The sequence below is a fragment of the Falco naumanni genome, unplaced genomic scaffold (assembly GCF_017639655.2).
Source record: "Falco naumanni isolate bFalNau1 unplaced genomic scaffold, bFalNau1.pat scaffold_67_arrow_pat_ctg1, whole genome shotgun sequence".
Taxonomy (NCBI): domain Eukaryota; kingdom Metazoa; phylum Chordata; class Aves; order Falconiformes; family Falconidae; genus Falco; species Falco naumanni.
The window spans coordinates 114908-130836 of NW_024427560.1; the positions used below are offsets into that span (position 1 = coordinate 114908).

A 15929-nucleotide genomic window follows, 5' to 3' on the forward strand; every position below is an offset into this window, starting at 1 on the left:
GGATGGTTTCGCAGAGTGAAAAACATATCTGCATATGATACTTCATCCCAGGATGGGAGCAGGTCCATCCTGGCTCCCAACAACGGGATACAGTGGTTACCTCAAACTCAGTCGATCTATCCCCGAGATCGCTACCGGCCGCTCTATCGGCCAGCGAGTTTCCCAATTGCAGTCCCAAACTGCAGTCCCAAACCCTATAGGTACCCAACCCACGGGCACTATGCTGCACGCCAGACGTCTCTGCGCGATTTATCAGCAGCCCCAAATGTGCGTACGCTTAAGTCCCTTCGTTAAACATACCGTTAAATCCGCAGCTTCAAGAGGCTGTTGTCCACTCCCGCGGTGATCGGCTGGCAGCAGAGACTCCTCCGAGTAAAATGCTCGGGGCGCGCCTAGGAGCGTCCGCTCCGCAGTCGGTCCCGCAGCCGAGTGGAGATCCTCCTGGCTGGCTCGCCAAAACTGACGTGCGGGAAGCAGACTCCACAATCAGTAAGATTATGAAGTAGGTATGTTTATTCAGCGCTGGGCAGCACGGGGGAGTAGTCCCGCCAAAACCGTGCGCGCCTGACACGAAAACTTGCTCTGTTTTTATAAGACAACTCATTACATATTCATAATATGATGTAATACGCCTATACATATGCATTACCTATCCCCGCTTTGTATTAAAATTAGTTCTGCAAGTCATTTCCATATCTCTCTCCCGACTGAGTTTGCGCAGTGTCCCCTGGTGGTGGTCGTCAGGGGTCCTGAGGATGAAGGCAGGTGAGTCTTCCTCGTGACCCCCACATCTGGCGCAGGCTCAGTAACGTCCTGCTCTTTGTCCAAACCGCAGAACCAGCTTTGGCTTATTTTTGCAAGGTTGTAATCTTTCTTTGGACTTATATGGTCATAAAGCTGGACTTATATGGTCATGAAGCCCTTTACTCCCGTACACCTTATCACAGTACCCAAGCAAACCGTGTAAGATTTGGCAAACAGCTTAAATTTTACAACTTTTACCCTAAACAGCTAAACAGACTATTACAATTGCTAAACTCTACCCTATCTCTTACCCCCTCCCTCTCTCCCACAGAAGGCAAAGATCCTTCTTAAGGGAACGGATCATCTGTAACTGCAAGACACCTTCCCGCCCACTCAAACATAGCAGCAGAGTTAAAAGCAGCTTTTAAATTCCAAGTGGAGACATTCAAAGTTTGAAAACTACAGGACATTCTCTTCCTAGCACAAAAGAATCAACTTTTTCCCACTTCTCTGCAAACCTTAACCCCAGTGCTTTGTATTTTTCACGCTACAGCACAGAAAGCCAGTACCCACAGTTGCACAAGGACTTCCACTGCCAGTGTGCAAAGCATTGAGGAGTCTGGGCTCAGTCTTGGCAGTACAGGAGTGATCCACCTCAAATGCACTGCACAGCCTGCATCTGGGCTATCACAGGTCAATAGTTAATCACTGCTTTTCCTCCCAGTAACAATAAAAAGAGAAAAAAAAGAAAATCTCCTTACTTCCACGGCCTTCTTTACAGGCTAGAGGTTTATGGAAGTGATGACCCATTTCACCCAACATGCAAGATACCTTTTGAACAATTTTCAGAGCTGTCCAAAAACCCCCAGATCTTACACAACAATCAGTCCAAAGAAAGTACAGAGGTCTCTGTGCTACCGGACACATGCAGGAACACTTGTGTTTACTGGACACCTTTGTAAAGGGAAAAGGCATTACACCAGCGTACCAGATCCTTCCCAAAAGACTTTTCAAACCACCTGTTTGTTGACGCAGTCACTGCACTTCAACCCTTCCACCCATGACAACATCCTCTCAGGGGGCAGACTTGCCTGCACTTGATCACAGAATCAGTCAGAAGAGTTCAGATTGAACCAAGCTAAAAACCGGGCCCAGTCTCTACGTTCACGGTTGGGATGCACGGCTCCTATCACAGGGCACACACGGCGGTCCCACCGGAGTTACGTATCTGAAGTTGCATTTCCCACGGGTCAAATATTCCTCTTCAGATCTGCCTTGAAACTGAGGGCTCCTGGTCAGTGAGAAGAAGAGAGTTCCTTGCCTCCTGTGCAGTCAGGCAGTCAGGTCACGTTCCCCTGCTAAAAGCAGCCTACTCGGGCTACTACATTTGTGTACAATCTGTTAAAAGAATAAAACCAAGTCTGAAGGTTATTCATTTGCTTCCTTAAACATCCTACCATTTGCAGCATTTGGCCCCCAGAAGACGACTTCTGTCATAGCAACTTCTCCAAGCAACCTGCTATAAAAAGCAGGTCAACAGAATCACCAACAGCCAGGTCTGTACCCTCGGGGAGAGACTTTCAAAGCTCTTTGGAGGATTGCACTGGATCTGTGTGCTTTAGACCCCACTGCGTGGATTTACTATTTTACTGGCAAAGGTTTTATGTACCACACATGAACATCTTCAAAACACCTACTGTAATGATCTCATGCATAGACAGACACAATGATTCTCTAATATCACACAGGAAGAACTCAATGGATGCTCCTACCAAGGCAGTGGCTCCCTTCTGTAGCCACTGAACAAGCAAAAGGATGGATCAGAACAACATTATCAAGCTCTGAAGCAAAATTTCTGTCTTCCTCTAGCTGTAATTTAGAGCTTCATTGAGTGCTGAAGAGTGTCAGCCTGACAGCTCTGAAGCATGAAGCGCTTGATCCTCTGTGCCAGAACCGCACCGGCACTGGCCACACAAGCTGCCTGCGTACTCACAGGGTCAAGGTCAGGGCCAGGGTCAGGGTCTGGGTCCGGGTCTTTACTGCCCTGCCACCGCAACACAGAAGTGAGGAAAGTAAAATGGAGATAGAAGTGTTCTTTCTCCACGTAATTGATGCTGGCAGCTTCTTGCCTCCAGCATTCCAGCACCTCAGGAGCTTGGGAAATGACAACAAATGTGAAACTTCCTGAAAATAATTTGCCTGACACACCACAGCGTAGCACTTCCGTATGCCCACACCACACTTCTGGCTCCCAGCTGCTCTCCTGTGCTTCCCTGTAGCTACCTGGGAGGCACCTTTTCCACCTCCTCAGATCTGGCCAGCTGAAGAACACCCAACTCATGGCTCTAACATTCTTCCCCTTCCTCTCAACATCTTCCTGGTGGTCTCAGCTTTCTGGCCTCCAGATTAGGGGTCTATCATAACAGGACAAGGATAGCTTTTTTTTTTTTCTGTAAGGAAGCCAAATACTTAAAACTCTTTATTAAAATATAAAAAGTAAGAGGAAGGGAAAAGCCAAAATGACAGCCAAGTGGAAGTTTCATTTGGTGCTCAAACTACCTGAATACTTACGCTGCAGCTGCAGCGAGAGCTGGCCCTTAGATGGCTGATCAGGATAAAGCCCCAAATCCTGCCACTAAGGTTTCAAATTACAAAATAACATCATCTAAGGGAAGGCAAAATGGATAAACACAAACATTGCCGTATGTTTACAGGGCCTTCACAGCACAATGGTTCTCTGATGGCACCGAGAACTTAGCAGTAGGAAGAATTACAAAGGACAAGTGCGATTTATAAGCAATGTACCCTTAAATCAACACTAGTGACAAAAGAGCCAAGCACTTGACTTGCAGAACGGCAGATGATTTGTGACTTTCTCCACAGCTTCTACTACTGATGAAGCTTACAACCACCTCACCATTTGGGAACGACATCCGTTGCTAGTGTTGCTCTGGGTGGAAACTCAGCAGGTTGGCATGTTCATTCCTTCAGAGCCAGAAGGAATTTGTCATTACAGGAATTCTCATGCCACTGAACTGGCAGCAAGGTACACAAGCCTCTTAATCCCTTTTTATATTTTTACACTTGTGCCATAAAACCATTCTCCACTCTCCATCTCACCACCTCTCCAAGCAGAAAAGTCCCATCTGCCACACACGTGTCACAAACTACACAGGATATGACACAGGTTTCAAATACATCAGAAAGTATCAAATCAGAAACTTTAAAACATAAAAGAAAATTAAAAAAAGGTGGCAGTGGGAAATTATTTTCTACCTTGACTGTTAGGTTCACAAGCTGCTAGTAGTTAACATTAATGGCTCACTATTTCAAGGTCATGATGGCAACAGTTCTGCAATGTGTGGATACCAGCGAGAGAATTGCGGCCTTGCACCAGTTCAGGTGCTCCACCTATACCTCGTCACAGATTTGAATTTATTTTTTTTTTAAATGCTTATCAGGGTAGGATCTGCCTACCAAGACCAGATTTTAAGTGAAGTTACATTATGTTCCTCTTGATTTAAATACAGCAAGATAGCTCCACTGCTACATTCAGCCACAAGAACGTAAACACCTCCAGCTTCATAGACACCCATACATTATTTTTGTAAGGAACAAATGACTAAACATGGAACAACACTGAAAAAGCAAAAGAATGCACACAATCAGCATTTCCCTATTTGGACCAAAAAAAGAAAATCTCTAACAGCAGATAAGTCTAAATTAAAAATCAGCCACATCCAGGTCCCAAATGGGGTAGGGGTTATTGTATGCCACAGACCTGGACTTGACTGTTGAAGGAAATCACGCACTAAGGAAAATTTGAGGGTGTTCTGCAGAAGTTTAACTAGAGCCTTGGCAACTTCACTTGGGACATGAAAGGTACGTGCACTATAGTATCACCCACAATAAAGGAAACTAGTCTCACAGTTTGAGTTCAACACCACATCCGCAAACAAAATGAGGCTGCTACATTTGAGGAACACTGATGGAAACCTCACCTGCCATCCCAAAGTTATGCTATGGCATTTCTTCCCTTTTTGCCACTTTCCTCAGCCTTGGTACATCTTTTGCAGAATCTGAAGCAAGGGCCCATAGCTTCTTCCTGTTTCTAACAGTGAATGTCTGGGTTTCACACGTTGGTTTCTTGTGCGGCACCAATAAGACCCAACACTTGCCTTCATAAATGCATCCGTACACTAGGGAAGAAAAGGAAAATTACCAGCCACAACATTGTACTGCCCACAGGGCAACGGTGTGCCTCACTTCGTAAGAGGATTTAAGACAGTAAATAACCCTCAAATATCTTCATAAACAAGCACAATTTAATCATGTGCTTTTAATCTGATTGCTGACACAATCTAACAAGAAGACACATTAAGGGAAGCAGAGCTGTAGTTAAAAAAGTGGGGCTTCTCTTTCCTCTCCTGAGGGTTTACCATCCAGAGCTGGCTGAAGTTCTGAACCTGTAAACCGCTCCCTCACACTTCTATGCTCGCTATGGGAAACACAGACAGCTGTTTGAATTCTTTTGCAGGTACGGTCTTTCTTTACTTTTGAGTTGGAATGAAATGAAAAGCTGCCATCAGTCCCACTTATGGCACAGGGACACACCTATGTTCCATGCACATGCCTGCACAGAAACACACGCAGAGGGAAACCATCCCTTGGGTCTCAAACACAGAAACAGCACTGAAAACCTTGACTTCTGAGAGTCCCTGCAGCGTTCTCCCAGGTCAATACACAGCATGCTTGTGGCAGGATCACCACTGCATGTGCGTCACTTGCTTTCATTTCCATCTTCATCTCTAACCTGGCACTTGCCACCTCCAGACTGCAGCATGCATAAAAGCAATTCTGTTTACTAGAAGCACAGCACCATGTGAACCTTCTGCATGAAGTCCGGTATTTAAAGAAATTGCTATAAAGAATAAAAATCTGCCGGCACCACCGACACACATACACGCTATGTTTTCTGAACAGGGACGATACATTAAACCTGCAAACTAAGGACTGCGACAGCTCGCTCCTTGCTCCTCTTCTTTTGCCCTCAGGCTGGTGCAGGAGCTCCTTTCACCAGAGCAGGCACACCACAGAAGCAGCTTTGCCACCCACTGCCAAAGCCACAGCCTGCTCATCCGGGTCCCTCACCCTGCCTGTGCTGGCCTGTGCCTCTGCTCCCCTTCCCACCCCTCCACTCCTCTCCCTGTCCCTCTCTCCTGCTGCTGATCCTGTATTCCCTGCGGCACCCCCCTGCCCCTCTGTCTCTGTCCCGCTCCAACCCTCTGCCTGCTCCTCCCCAGTGCCTGTCCTTTCTCCATCCCTGCCCAGCCCCTCCCGCTCCCCCTGCCCCTCTGGCCCCCTCCTGTCCCTCTCCAGCCACCCCTCCGCCTTGACCCACGTCTCCCTGTCGCTCGTGCCTCTCTCCCCCTCGTCCCTGCCCCACGGGGCTCCGGGGCCAGGATCTGTGCTCGGGAAGCCCCGGGCAGTGGCCATAGGGCCTGCAGGGCCGGGGCTGGGGGCTGGTGTCCCCCAGGGCCCCACTGCAGGGCACAGATGTCCCATGGCCTGCTGGGAGAAGGCATGCCCCAGGGCATGCTGGGAGCTGTAGGCCCGGGGCTGCCCCATGGCCAGGTTGTTCCCAGGGCATGCTGGGAGCTGTAGGCCTGGGGCTGCCCCATGGCCAGGTTGTTCCCAGGGCATGCTGGGAGCTGTAGGCCCAGGGCTGCTGGCAACCAGGTTGTTCCCAGGGCATGCTGGGAGCTGTAGGCCTGGGGCTGCCCCATGGCCAGGTTGTTCCCAGGGCATGCTGGGAGCTGTAGGCCTTGGGCTGCCCCATGGCCATGTTGTTCCCAGGGCATGCTGGGAGCTGTAGGCCCAGGGCTGCTGGCAGCCATGTTCTTCCCAGGGCATGCTGGGAGCTGTAGGCCTGGGGCTGCCCCATGGCCAGGTTGTTCCCAGGGCATGCTGGGAGCTGTAGGCCTTGGGCTGCCCCATGGCCAGGTTGTTCCCAGGGCATGCTGGGAGCTGTAGGCCCAGGGCTGCTGGCAGCCATGTTGTTCCCAGGGCATGCTGGGAGCTGCCATTGCCCACCCTCAGCCTCCTGGCAGCCATGTTGGGCTGGGCAGGCACAGCCTGTGCTGGGCCTGTGGCCCGGCGGAGGGGACCTGTGGCCGGCCGTGGGATGAGGGATGCTCCTGGGCTGGCACAGGGGTGTCTGCTGCCTGCTGGCTGCCCGGGGGTTCTGTGGGGAGGCTCCAACCCCCTGGAGTGCAGGCCCTGGGGCAGCTGGAGTCAGGCCCGACCGGGGCAGCCCTGGGGGTGAGCCGAGAGCTAAGGAGGGAAAGAGGCCCCGGAGCCGCCCCGGCGTTTGTAGTTCCTGCAGGAATAGGGCTAGCGTGTTTTGCTGCTGGCTCCGGCAGGGCTCTGGCTACACCTGCCCTGCTGAGGGACTGGCAATATGCAGCTGCCTGGGAGAGTCACCAGCCAGAGTATGAGTGCTCAAGCCTTGTTTCCCTTGCTGGAAAACACTTCATTTTTAAATACAGCCTCTCAGCGGCGAGATCCAGGCAGTCGGGATTGCTTCCTGTAGGGAGCAGCCTGGTGACTCGAGGCTGCTGCCTTCAGTGGCACAGCTGGACGCTTCTCCTCGCTGATGGGATTAAGTTATAAAGAATCACTCGGAGAGGCTGCAACTAAAGCAATGATTAACTCGACCTATTGAATAAGCTCAGTAAGGGGCGGCAAGCTTTCTGAGGCACCTGGGCTATAGCAATAGACGAGCGAAGCGGGGTAATGGTGTGTTGCCTTCAAGACCATACAGCACGGAGAATAAATGAAGTTCTGTAACAACAAGTAGAGTGCAGGTGCCCCAGGAAAGTTCAGCTGAAGTTCACCAAGTTGTTGACCACCAACGATCTCTAAAGACCCCAAGAAAGGCCCCCAGGATCGAAGTGACATATGCAAGTGCCTTATGCATATGTAAATAATTTTGAGGAAGTAGGTAGTACAAAGTACATCTTCCCATCCGAAGATGCTCAGAAAGGACCCTGAGGGGCTGGATATTGAACGGTGGAGCGTGTTGATGGGTCGTAGCTTGGTTTTTTTCCTTCTCACGCAAAATTTCATTTTGTTTGGTGGGTAAGCAAAACTGCATATTGCAATGTGTTTCCTTGATTGGTAGTTTTTGCATAAGAGGTGGGATCTGCAGACGTGTTTGCAAACGTGTTATGCAGTTTAAAGCCTGGTGCCTGGATACCCCAACAAGGACACATGCCTGGAATAAGGGTTCTCAAGTCTGGGGTATGCCATGGTTCTATTCCACGATTCACAACAAATCGCTCATGAACAGTTCCTGAGTGGAGTGTTCTGATGGGGTGGGGGATTTATTCCCATGTTTCAACTCTGTTATCTAGTTTGGACTAAAATGTTTAAGGCACCAAGCCCATACCCCGTTTATTATCCATTTGAATATGCCAACCTGGGGATAATATGCCTTTCTATTTGTGGTGTATGGATTCACCGTGGGGTCTCAATACATACTGGATCCCCCCTTTGCAAGGGGCACAGATCCCCTGCCCAGCAGGCAGCTCATTGAGGGGCCCGCCAGGACCTTCTCTGCCAAGCTGCTTTCCAGCAAGGTGGCTCCTGCCTGTGCCGGGGCCTGGGCTTGTTCATCCCCAGGGGCCGGAGTTGGCACTTGTTGGACCTGATGAGGTTCATGCTGGCCCTTTTCTCTAGCCCAGCTGGGTCCCCACATGCCAGCACACCCACTGTGGTACCAGACACCCCCACCCCCCCATTCTGTGGGTGCCAGCAGTGCCCAATGCCAGACCATCCCCACTGGGTTCAGGCACTGAGGGTGATGCAGCCCCAGCTGAGGGATGGATGGATGAGCTCCACAGATAGATCCATGGATAGAGGAAAGATTTAACATTTCAGATGAGGGGGCAGCCCAGGGGGGTCCCAGCCCTGCACCTCACCAGCTGCTCACTGGCAGGGGAACCCACTGCTCTTGTGGGAGCAGCGCTGCCACCACGGGGGCTTGCAGAAACAGACACAGTGGTGCCGGCAGTCGCATCTCCACCAAGCCTTTGGGCAGCCCCACAGCTGGGAGCAGCCCTCCTGCAGGCACAGTCCTGCCCAGCACGGTCCTGAGGCCGCCTGCCCATGTGCCCTGCCCATGGGGACATGGTGCTGGGGCCTGGGGTCTGCTGGGGTGCTCCTGCCTGGCCCCACGTGGATGGTGCTGCCCAGGCCCATGGAGCTGATTCTGTCTGGTGTCATGGGGCTCCTCTTCCTCATCCCCATTGGGCTCCTTCTGCCCATCTGCATAGGGCTGCTTCTGCTTGGCACCGTGTCCTGCCCTTGGTCTTTGTCCCCATCTGCCATCTTCTCCATGTGCGCATCTGCCCCCAGCAGCTCCACTCGAAGGACCTGGGGCCACCCTCTGGGCTCCAGCAGCCCTGGATAGAGCTGCTCCTCTTTCCTGCTGCTCCTCTTTCCTGGCGGGGGGGAGGGAGACAACTGTGGGGTGGTGGCGTGTGTGGTGTGTGTCCCACTACAGACCGCCTCTTGCCACTTGGCCATCATTACTTGCAGAAACTTTTGGTACTGCCTGGTCACTATGAGGGTGCCCTGGACGATATGGATGAGCTCCTCGGTGAGGTTCTGTGTGACCATGGCCATGGCTGAGGGGCTGCTGGGGGTGGCTGCACATCGATGGGGCTCTACGCACTGTCCCTGCCATCCAATGGGGAACTCCTCATGCTTTGGCATCCCTGCCATCCACAAGGAATTCCTCCTCTGGCAGCTCCAGGGAGAGGCCCTGGCCAAGGGTGATTCCCAGCTTCCCCACTGGCACCCAGGTTGCCCTGATGGACCAGGAAGGTGCAGAGCCGGGTAGTGCCACTGGCTCTGCCATCACACCAGGCCAGTGGTGTGGGACACAGTAGAGGGAGCCCGGGGTAGAACGGCCAGTGCATGACAGGGAGGGCAGCAGGGCCCGTGGGGACTGGTGCTCCCTCCACAGAACATCTGCGCTCGCCCTGCAGTGGAGGATGGGGAAGGGAGAGAAGGCTGTTGCCCTGCAGTGCTCATGCACATGTGCAAGCCCACGTGTGCAGGTCCAACTTCTGTTAGTGAGGACTGGCAGGTTTCTTGGACAGCCACTGGGAAGGCAGTCAGGTGTCGGGTGGCCTGAGGATCCTGACCTCTTCTTCCTCAGCCAAAGTGCCACGAGTCCCAGAATCACATAATGGTCATTCTTGGATGGAACGTCTGGAGATTATCTAGTCCAACGCCCTGCAAAAGCAGGCTGTGCTAGAGCAGGTTGCACAAAATCATGTGCAGGTGGTGCTGCAATGTTTCCAGAGCCTCTCTGGGCAGCTTGTGCCAGTGATGTTAGTTGGAGTGCTGTGCAAGGGTCCCTGTGCTGGTGGGGGGCGGTGCCTGGGCTAGCTGCAACATCAAGGCACTGCAAAGGGGCAGGGAGATGATGAGCACAACAAGCCCATGCCACGCTCCCTCCCCCCACGCATCACAATGCCTCTTGCCAGGTCCCTGATGGCTGTGGAGGCCACCTGGCCCTGGGCACCCTCTGCCCCAGGGTGCGCTGGAGCTGTCTTTGCCCTGGAGCTGTCTCAGGCTCGCGCTAGTCCACCCAGATCCTGAGCCCTTCCTTGCACCCCAGACCCCTCTGCAGAGCCTCAAGCACTCAAAGAAAGCCCGCTGGACTGGGGGCCTGGTCCCTAGACTTGACCATTCCACTCGAGTCCCCGCGGCACTCCTCCATAGGTGTCTGTAATGCCCCAGAGCCTTCTGTTGCTCGACTAGCCAGACCTTGGGAGCCCTCCCGAGGCAGTCATGGTGACCCAGGCACTCTGTTTGTCCCACAGTCCCTCAGGGAGCCCTGCAGGGTCCCTCTGGCCCCCTTAGCACCTCTGTACTCTGCATGGAAACCTTCCTGAGTGCATCATGGTGCAGGGACGTGGCAGTGCAGTAAAAGCAGATACTGTGGTGTCGCTGGGGTGCCCGGAGAACTACAGGGAGGTCAGAGCTGGGACCACCCATCCCATGCCCTCTCCTCGCTGCCTGTCAGTTCCACATGGGAAAGACACCCTGGGTTCAGGCTTCTTCTTCCAGCTTTATTGAATTGCAGCCATTCTCTGGAGAAGAGCTGCACCTCTGCCTGGCTTAGCAGCACCAGCAGCACAGTGATCGCAGGGTGCATCGTGATGTTTGCCGCACCCTTGGAGTGCTCAGGATGGAGGTGGTCTGAGCTGCCAGGGAGCAGATGGAGGGTTCATTGTCTTCCTCCAAGGCCTGAAGGGCTGTGATGGAAAGAAACAGAGCAGAGATGAACTGCCGTGTCTGCGAAAACCACCGGGCATCCCCTCCAGCCCATGCTCCCTACTTACTGCTGCAGATCTCAGCCAGCTTCTCCTCCCTTTGGTCCCTCAGGAGCTGCCCAGCAAGCCCTAGGGACAGAGCTTCATCAGACCCCCCACTCCCCAGCGTGCTCCCAGCAGCACAGCCCCCAGCTCAGCTGGCTGGGCTGCACGCCCTCCTCCCCCTCACCAGGCTGACCCCAGGGAAGAGCAGTAGCTGAGGCGGGTGGGACTGAGCAAGGCAGCCCCCGAGCCCACCTGCATGGTCAAGGGTGGGAGAGAGAGGCCAAGGCCCTGCACGGGGCAGCCGAGGCTCTGGCAGCCACAGGGCTGCTCCTTGCTGCCGGTGCAGCGGCGGGACTGGGGCTGGGCTGCCAAAAGCGGGACCCTGGGGGCTGTGGCTCACCGATGAACCTGACGGCCGTTGCTCGCAAGGTGGCCTGATCAACCTCCAGGTATGGCAGGCTCTGATTCAAGTACTGTTCGGTCCTGCGCCTGTCCCGCTGTAGCTGGAGAGAGCACAAGGGTACGGGGTGTCACACAGCCTCCCCAGCTGGCCGGAGCAGTCCCGCCTGCCAGCCCCCGCCGCTGCCCAGAGCCCTCCCTCCCGCTGGGTGCGGGGGAGAGGGGTGTGGAGAAGAGCCCTTGGGGCTCTCTTCTCGAGGACAGGGAACAAGGATGCAGCTCCAGGCTGTGGGCTGCGGGCTGCAGCAGGGCAGGTGAGGCACAGCTGCAGAGCGCACAGGGCAGACCTGTGGGGCAGCCCTCATCCAGGGGTTGTCCTCACCAAGCACTCTGCAATCCTCCATGCCTGATGGCTCTGCAGCAGGTGTTTGAGCTTTTTCCACTTGAGGAGCTCTGCTGCAGCGAGGAGGGCTTCCCTGGCGGCCTGCAGAACAGCAGAAACTGGGAGATGGCACCACGGCCTGGGGAAGGAGACCTGGCATCTCCCTGCCTTTTCCTTTCTTCCTGGGGTCATCCTGCCCTTAGGAAGCTGGGAGGTACCCTGGCCCAAACATCTCAGGTTTTCATCCCTACATCACTGCTTAGCTTTGGAATCTGTACCTTGGCCACGCTGTGGATTTGGTCGCTCGTGTGAAAGATGAGAGGGAGCAAGCCCATTTCCACTTTTGTCTTCATCTGCCTCTCATTCTTCCTCACCACAGTCTTCATTAGGTCTCTGAAGAGGCTGATGGAGAGCTCTCTCAGCTCGCTGAAGCCCTGGTAGAGAGAAGCAGAGTAGGACTTGCATCCTTGTAGGTAGCTGTCCCCGACCAGCGCCTGGCCACGAGGCTTGGGCTCCCCCATCAGCCTTACCGCAGCAAAGAGGGGCAGGAGCTTCTCCATCAGCTGGACAGCGATGGGGCTGGCCTTTGTCTTCTTCAGGTGACCTATGACGTTTCGCGAGACCACCAGGGACTTCATCTTGATATCTGTGTTGCCGTCCTCCAGGACCTTCATCATGTCTGGCATGAAGACCTCCATTTTTCTTGCCTGCATGAAAGACAGAGTTTCTGTTTCCTGAAAAGGACTATGCCCGGAAAGCTCCCCAGGCAGCCACCAGGCCCCACCATGGCCAGGAGGGCCTTTGGAGCAGTCACCCAACCTCCTGACTCCCAGCCAAGGCCAATCCACCAGCTTATCTGCTGCCCCAGCCCCTGGCTGCCAACATGGCTCCCTTTGATGATGCCCTGCTCACCATCTCAGCTCTCTCTGACAGCGTCATGAGGCTCCTGAGCACCAATGAGAGCATTGCTGGGCTTGGATTCCTCAGAAACCTCAAGACTTTGTACATTGGAGAGAATTCCTCATCCTCCAAATCAGTGCAGGTCAGCAGCTGAAAGAAAGCCAGCGGTGAGTGACCAGAAGAGCCAGCATGACTCCCCACACCGCGCAGCTGTTCCCATCAGCAGCTGAGGACAAGAGCACTGGGGCTTCTTCTGGTAACTCACAGCCAAGCGAACGAAACAGGTGTCCTCCTGGTATGTGTAGAAGAGCCTGTTTTGCCGGTCCTGGAGTTTGATGAACAGCTCCTTCAGAACCTTCTCCAAGGTCTGGGCCGTGGAGAGCATCACCTCCCACAGTGCCAGGGCAGTGCTGCAAGCCAGAGCACTCTGTCAGCAGGGCGACCCCATCCCCAGCACTGTGGCCTGGGCCAGCCCCGCGTAACGCAGACCCTCCTCCCTGGGCAGGCAGGAGAGGGCTGAGGTGCTGTGCTCCCCATGGGGTGGCACAGAGGGTGGTGGCGAGGCTCTGGGCTGGCTTTGGTGCTGGGAACGCGGCCAGCCCACCAGGGCTGGAATGGGTGCTGGGACGGGGGACAGGCCCCGCTCCTCGGGGGTGTCCTGCGGTACTCCTTGGGTCTGGCAGCCAGAGAGTCTCCGGGTCCCTCTCACCACTAGGAGCAAGCCCTCCTGGCTGTCAGGGCCGGTACCTGTCTCCTCGTGGAGCGATCTTCAGCAGCGTGGTGACAGCGTCCCCAGGGCACTGGTTAGCCATCAGGAGCAGCAGTGACTCCATGCTACGCTGGCCTGACTCCATGGTCACGTATTCCCAGTTTTCATAGATGCAGCTCATGATCTTTGGCACCTGGAGGGGACACAAGTGAGGGTGGTGCTGCCACTGGAGGGCAGCCATTGCCCCAGCTGCCCTTGCCGTCCCTCTCCTGCTTTAAGGTGGCTTCAGGTGCCTGAGACACCTGGCTTTGGGCCGGAGGCAGGGATGGAGGGAGGAACAAGGCCTGCCAGGGCTGAAGGACAGGGTCATCCAGCCACAGGCCACTTACATCTGTCAGCCAGACGTGAGGGTCTGCCATGACCACGTCCATCACACTGCTGCCCAGCGGCTTTTTCTTGGCATTTAATTCTCTCAGGGCATCAATGACTGTGAGGACGATGTCTGTCCTCTCAGATGGTTGAAGGTATTTTGCAAAGGCCTATGGCAGGAAGGAAGGGAGTGAAGAATGTCACGTTGAGTGCCCTGATGGTGCTGCTAAGCTGGACAGTGCGAGCAGCCCTGGTGAGAGATGCACAGCAGTGCTGGTAGCAGAGGCTGCAGTCACTGCATGGGGGAGGATGAGAAGAGAGGGCCCCCAGGGTGAGGGAGGAGGCTTGGGCTCTGGGGCACAGTGTGCTGGCCCTACAGAGAACAGGGGCCTGCTGTTGGCCAGGCGGAAAATGCTGCTTGGGCACTGGAGTGCAGCCCTCGCGTTGTCCCTGCTTGGGGACAGCAGAAACCCTGCTGAGAGCAGCGACAGGGAGGCCACGCCAGCCCCGCTGATTTTGGATGCCTTCTCACACGAGAGCCCTGCTGATGCCACAGGCAAGGCAAGGGGGCAGCTCCTTACCATGGCAAAGTCTCTGGTGGTGGGTGAACAGCACAAGGAGGTGGTCTCAGCTTCCCAAGCCGCTGGCAGCTGTGCATTCTCCTCTGACAGTGTCGTGCCTAAAGAGCAGGGCAAACACAGGAGAGTGCGTGAGACCCAGCTGCTTTGCCAGCAAGCTTACCAGCTCCTGAGAAGAGCTTTGATCTAGGAATGGCTGAGAAGGGAGGTGATGACCCACAGTGAAAGGAGGAGGTGGTGGAGAGAGATGTAAATGAAAGGGTGACCTGCCTCCCGTGTATTTATGCCAATGCTCCTGGCCTGGTCAACTCCAAGGACCTAGAGCTCTGCATGCAGTCCCACAGTTAAACTGTGGTTTGGAATAACAGTGACGTGGGGTATGGCTCGCATGGATGGAGTGCTGTGGGACGGTGGTACAAGCTCTTCAAGGGAGAGGGGATGAGGAGTGGGGCTGCCTCCTGAGCGAAGGAGCAGCTCAGCTCCACGGGACGATCAGCTGTGTGGGACACAGCGTGGGTCAGGAGCAGGGGAGAGGCGGTGCTGGTGACATGGTGTGCCTCCAGCAAGCACAGGAAGGGGCCCGCCACAACGCGCAGGAAGACAAGCAGACGGCTCGATTGATGTCGTTGTGCAGGGGGCGGGGGAGGCAGCCCACCACTGCTTCTCTTACCTTTTTGCTGGCGGGTGAATAGGAAAAAGGGAGAAAAGAGCATCCAAAGCCACACGGCTGGTCTTTTCTTCCCAGATGACATGAGCAGGAGGAGACGTCCCAAGCAGCTGCCCGAGGACTGGGATGGAGGATCTCTCTGCAGAAGGCACGTCTGTCCTCATTTTGAGCAGCCTGGGTGAGGGAGGCAGAAGAGCAGAAGGGCTGAGGGCAGGCGCCTGGGGCCAGAGCCCCCGCCCCAAGAGCGTGGCCAGGGCTGGACCCAGGGTGTGCCAGAGCTTTGCAGGACCATGCTGGCCGCAGCTCCCAAAGCAGCTAGCTGGGTGGCAGCCCTGCACAGGGAGAGCTGCCAGGCCTGGGCTCCCACCATGTTCCTTGGGCAGTCCCGTCCAACACAGGACTGGGGGCAAAGCTGGCTCCTGGCAAAGAGGGGGCTGGGAGAGAAGCCCATGGGAAACCGAGGCACCAAGACCCCCCACTTCAGCACAGAGGCTGGCAGAGCACCCAGACCTGTGCCCAGGCTTGCCTTGCAGGCGCCTCAAAGCTGCCAGCTGTGCCGGCGCGCAGGGAATGGGAGGTGGCCTGGCTGGAGAGTACCTGGTCCTTCCATACCTCCAGTGAGGAATAGCTGGCCAGCAAATGGCTCAGCATCCTAATCCTGCCCACAGTCCTCTCACGCACAGCTGGTCTCTCAGAGCTGGTGAAAGCCAACAGCACCTTGGAAGAGAAAAGCTGCTGGTGTGCCTTGGGGGCAGAGGCGCTCCAGCAGAAGCGGCGCTGCTCAGCT

At 54.9% G+C, this 15929-nt stretch overlaps 1 protein-coding gene and 2 long non-coding RNA genes across 3 annotated transcripts; all 3 read right to left on the minus strand.

Annotated features, from left to right (window-relative positions):
• Positions 1–1750: 1750 nt before the first annotated feature.
• LOC121082311 lies at positions 1751–5661 on the minus strand. Its single transcript, XR_005825974.1, has 3 exons — positions 5558–5661; positions 4746–4943; positions 1751–2142 (listed from the first exon to the last, which is right to left on the minus strand). It is a non-coding gene; the product is annotated as an uncharacterized LOC121082311 (long non-coding RNA).
• Positions 5662–10933: 5272 nt separating this feature from the next.
• On the minus strand, positions 10934–11938 carry LOC121082314. The gene is made up of 4 exons (XR_005825975.1): positions 11920–11938; positions 11539–11641; positions 11163–11222; positions 10934–11075 (listed from the first exon to the last, which is right to left on the minus strand). It is a non-coding gene; the product is annotated as an uncharacterized LOC121082314 (long non-coding RNA).
• A 214-nt stretch (positions 11939–12152) lies between these two features.
• On the minus strand, positions 12153–15227 carry LOC121082309. The gene is made up of 8 exons (XM_040581650.1): positions 15146–15227; positions 14479–14576; positions 13918–14067; positions 13567–13721; positions 13085–13229; positions 12832–12969; positions 12450–12626; positions 12153–12353 (listed from the first exon to the last, which is right to left on the minus strand). Exons 1-8 carry the CDS (start codon positions 15225–15227, stop codon positions 12153–12155), a joined length of 1146 nt encoding a protein of 381 aa, XP_040437584.1.
• Positions 15228–15929: the final 702 nt, after the last annotated feature.

Coding starts and splice junctions, on each gene's coding strand:
- LOC121082309 (XM_040581650.1), bottom strand. CDS start 15,227: ATGTCATCTGGGAAGAAAAGACCAGCCGTGTGGCTTTGGATGCTCTTT. Junction 13,230..13,566: donor ATCGCTCCACGAGGAGACAG/GTACCGGCCCTG, acceptor TCTGGCTTGCAG/CACTGCCCTGGCACTGTGGG. Junction 12,627..12,831: donor TGTCAGAGAGAGCTGAGATG/GTGAGCAGGGCA, acceptor TCTTTCATGCAG/GCAAGAAAAATGGAGGTCTT.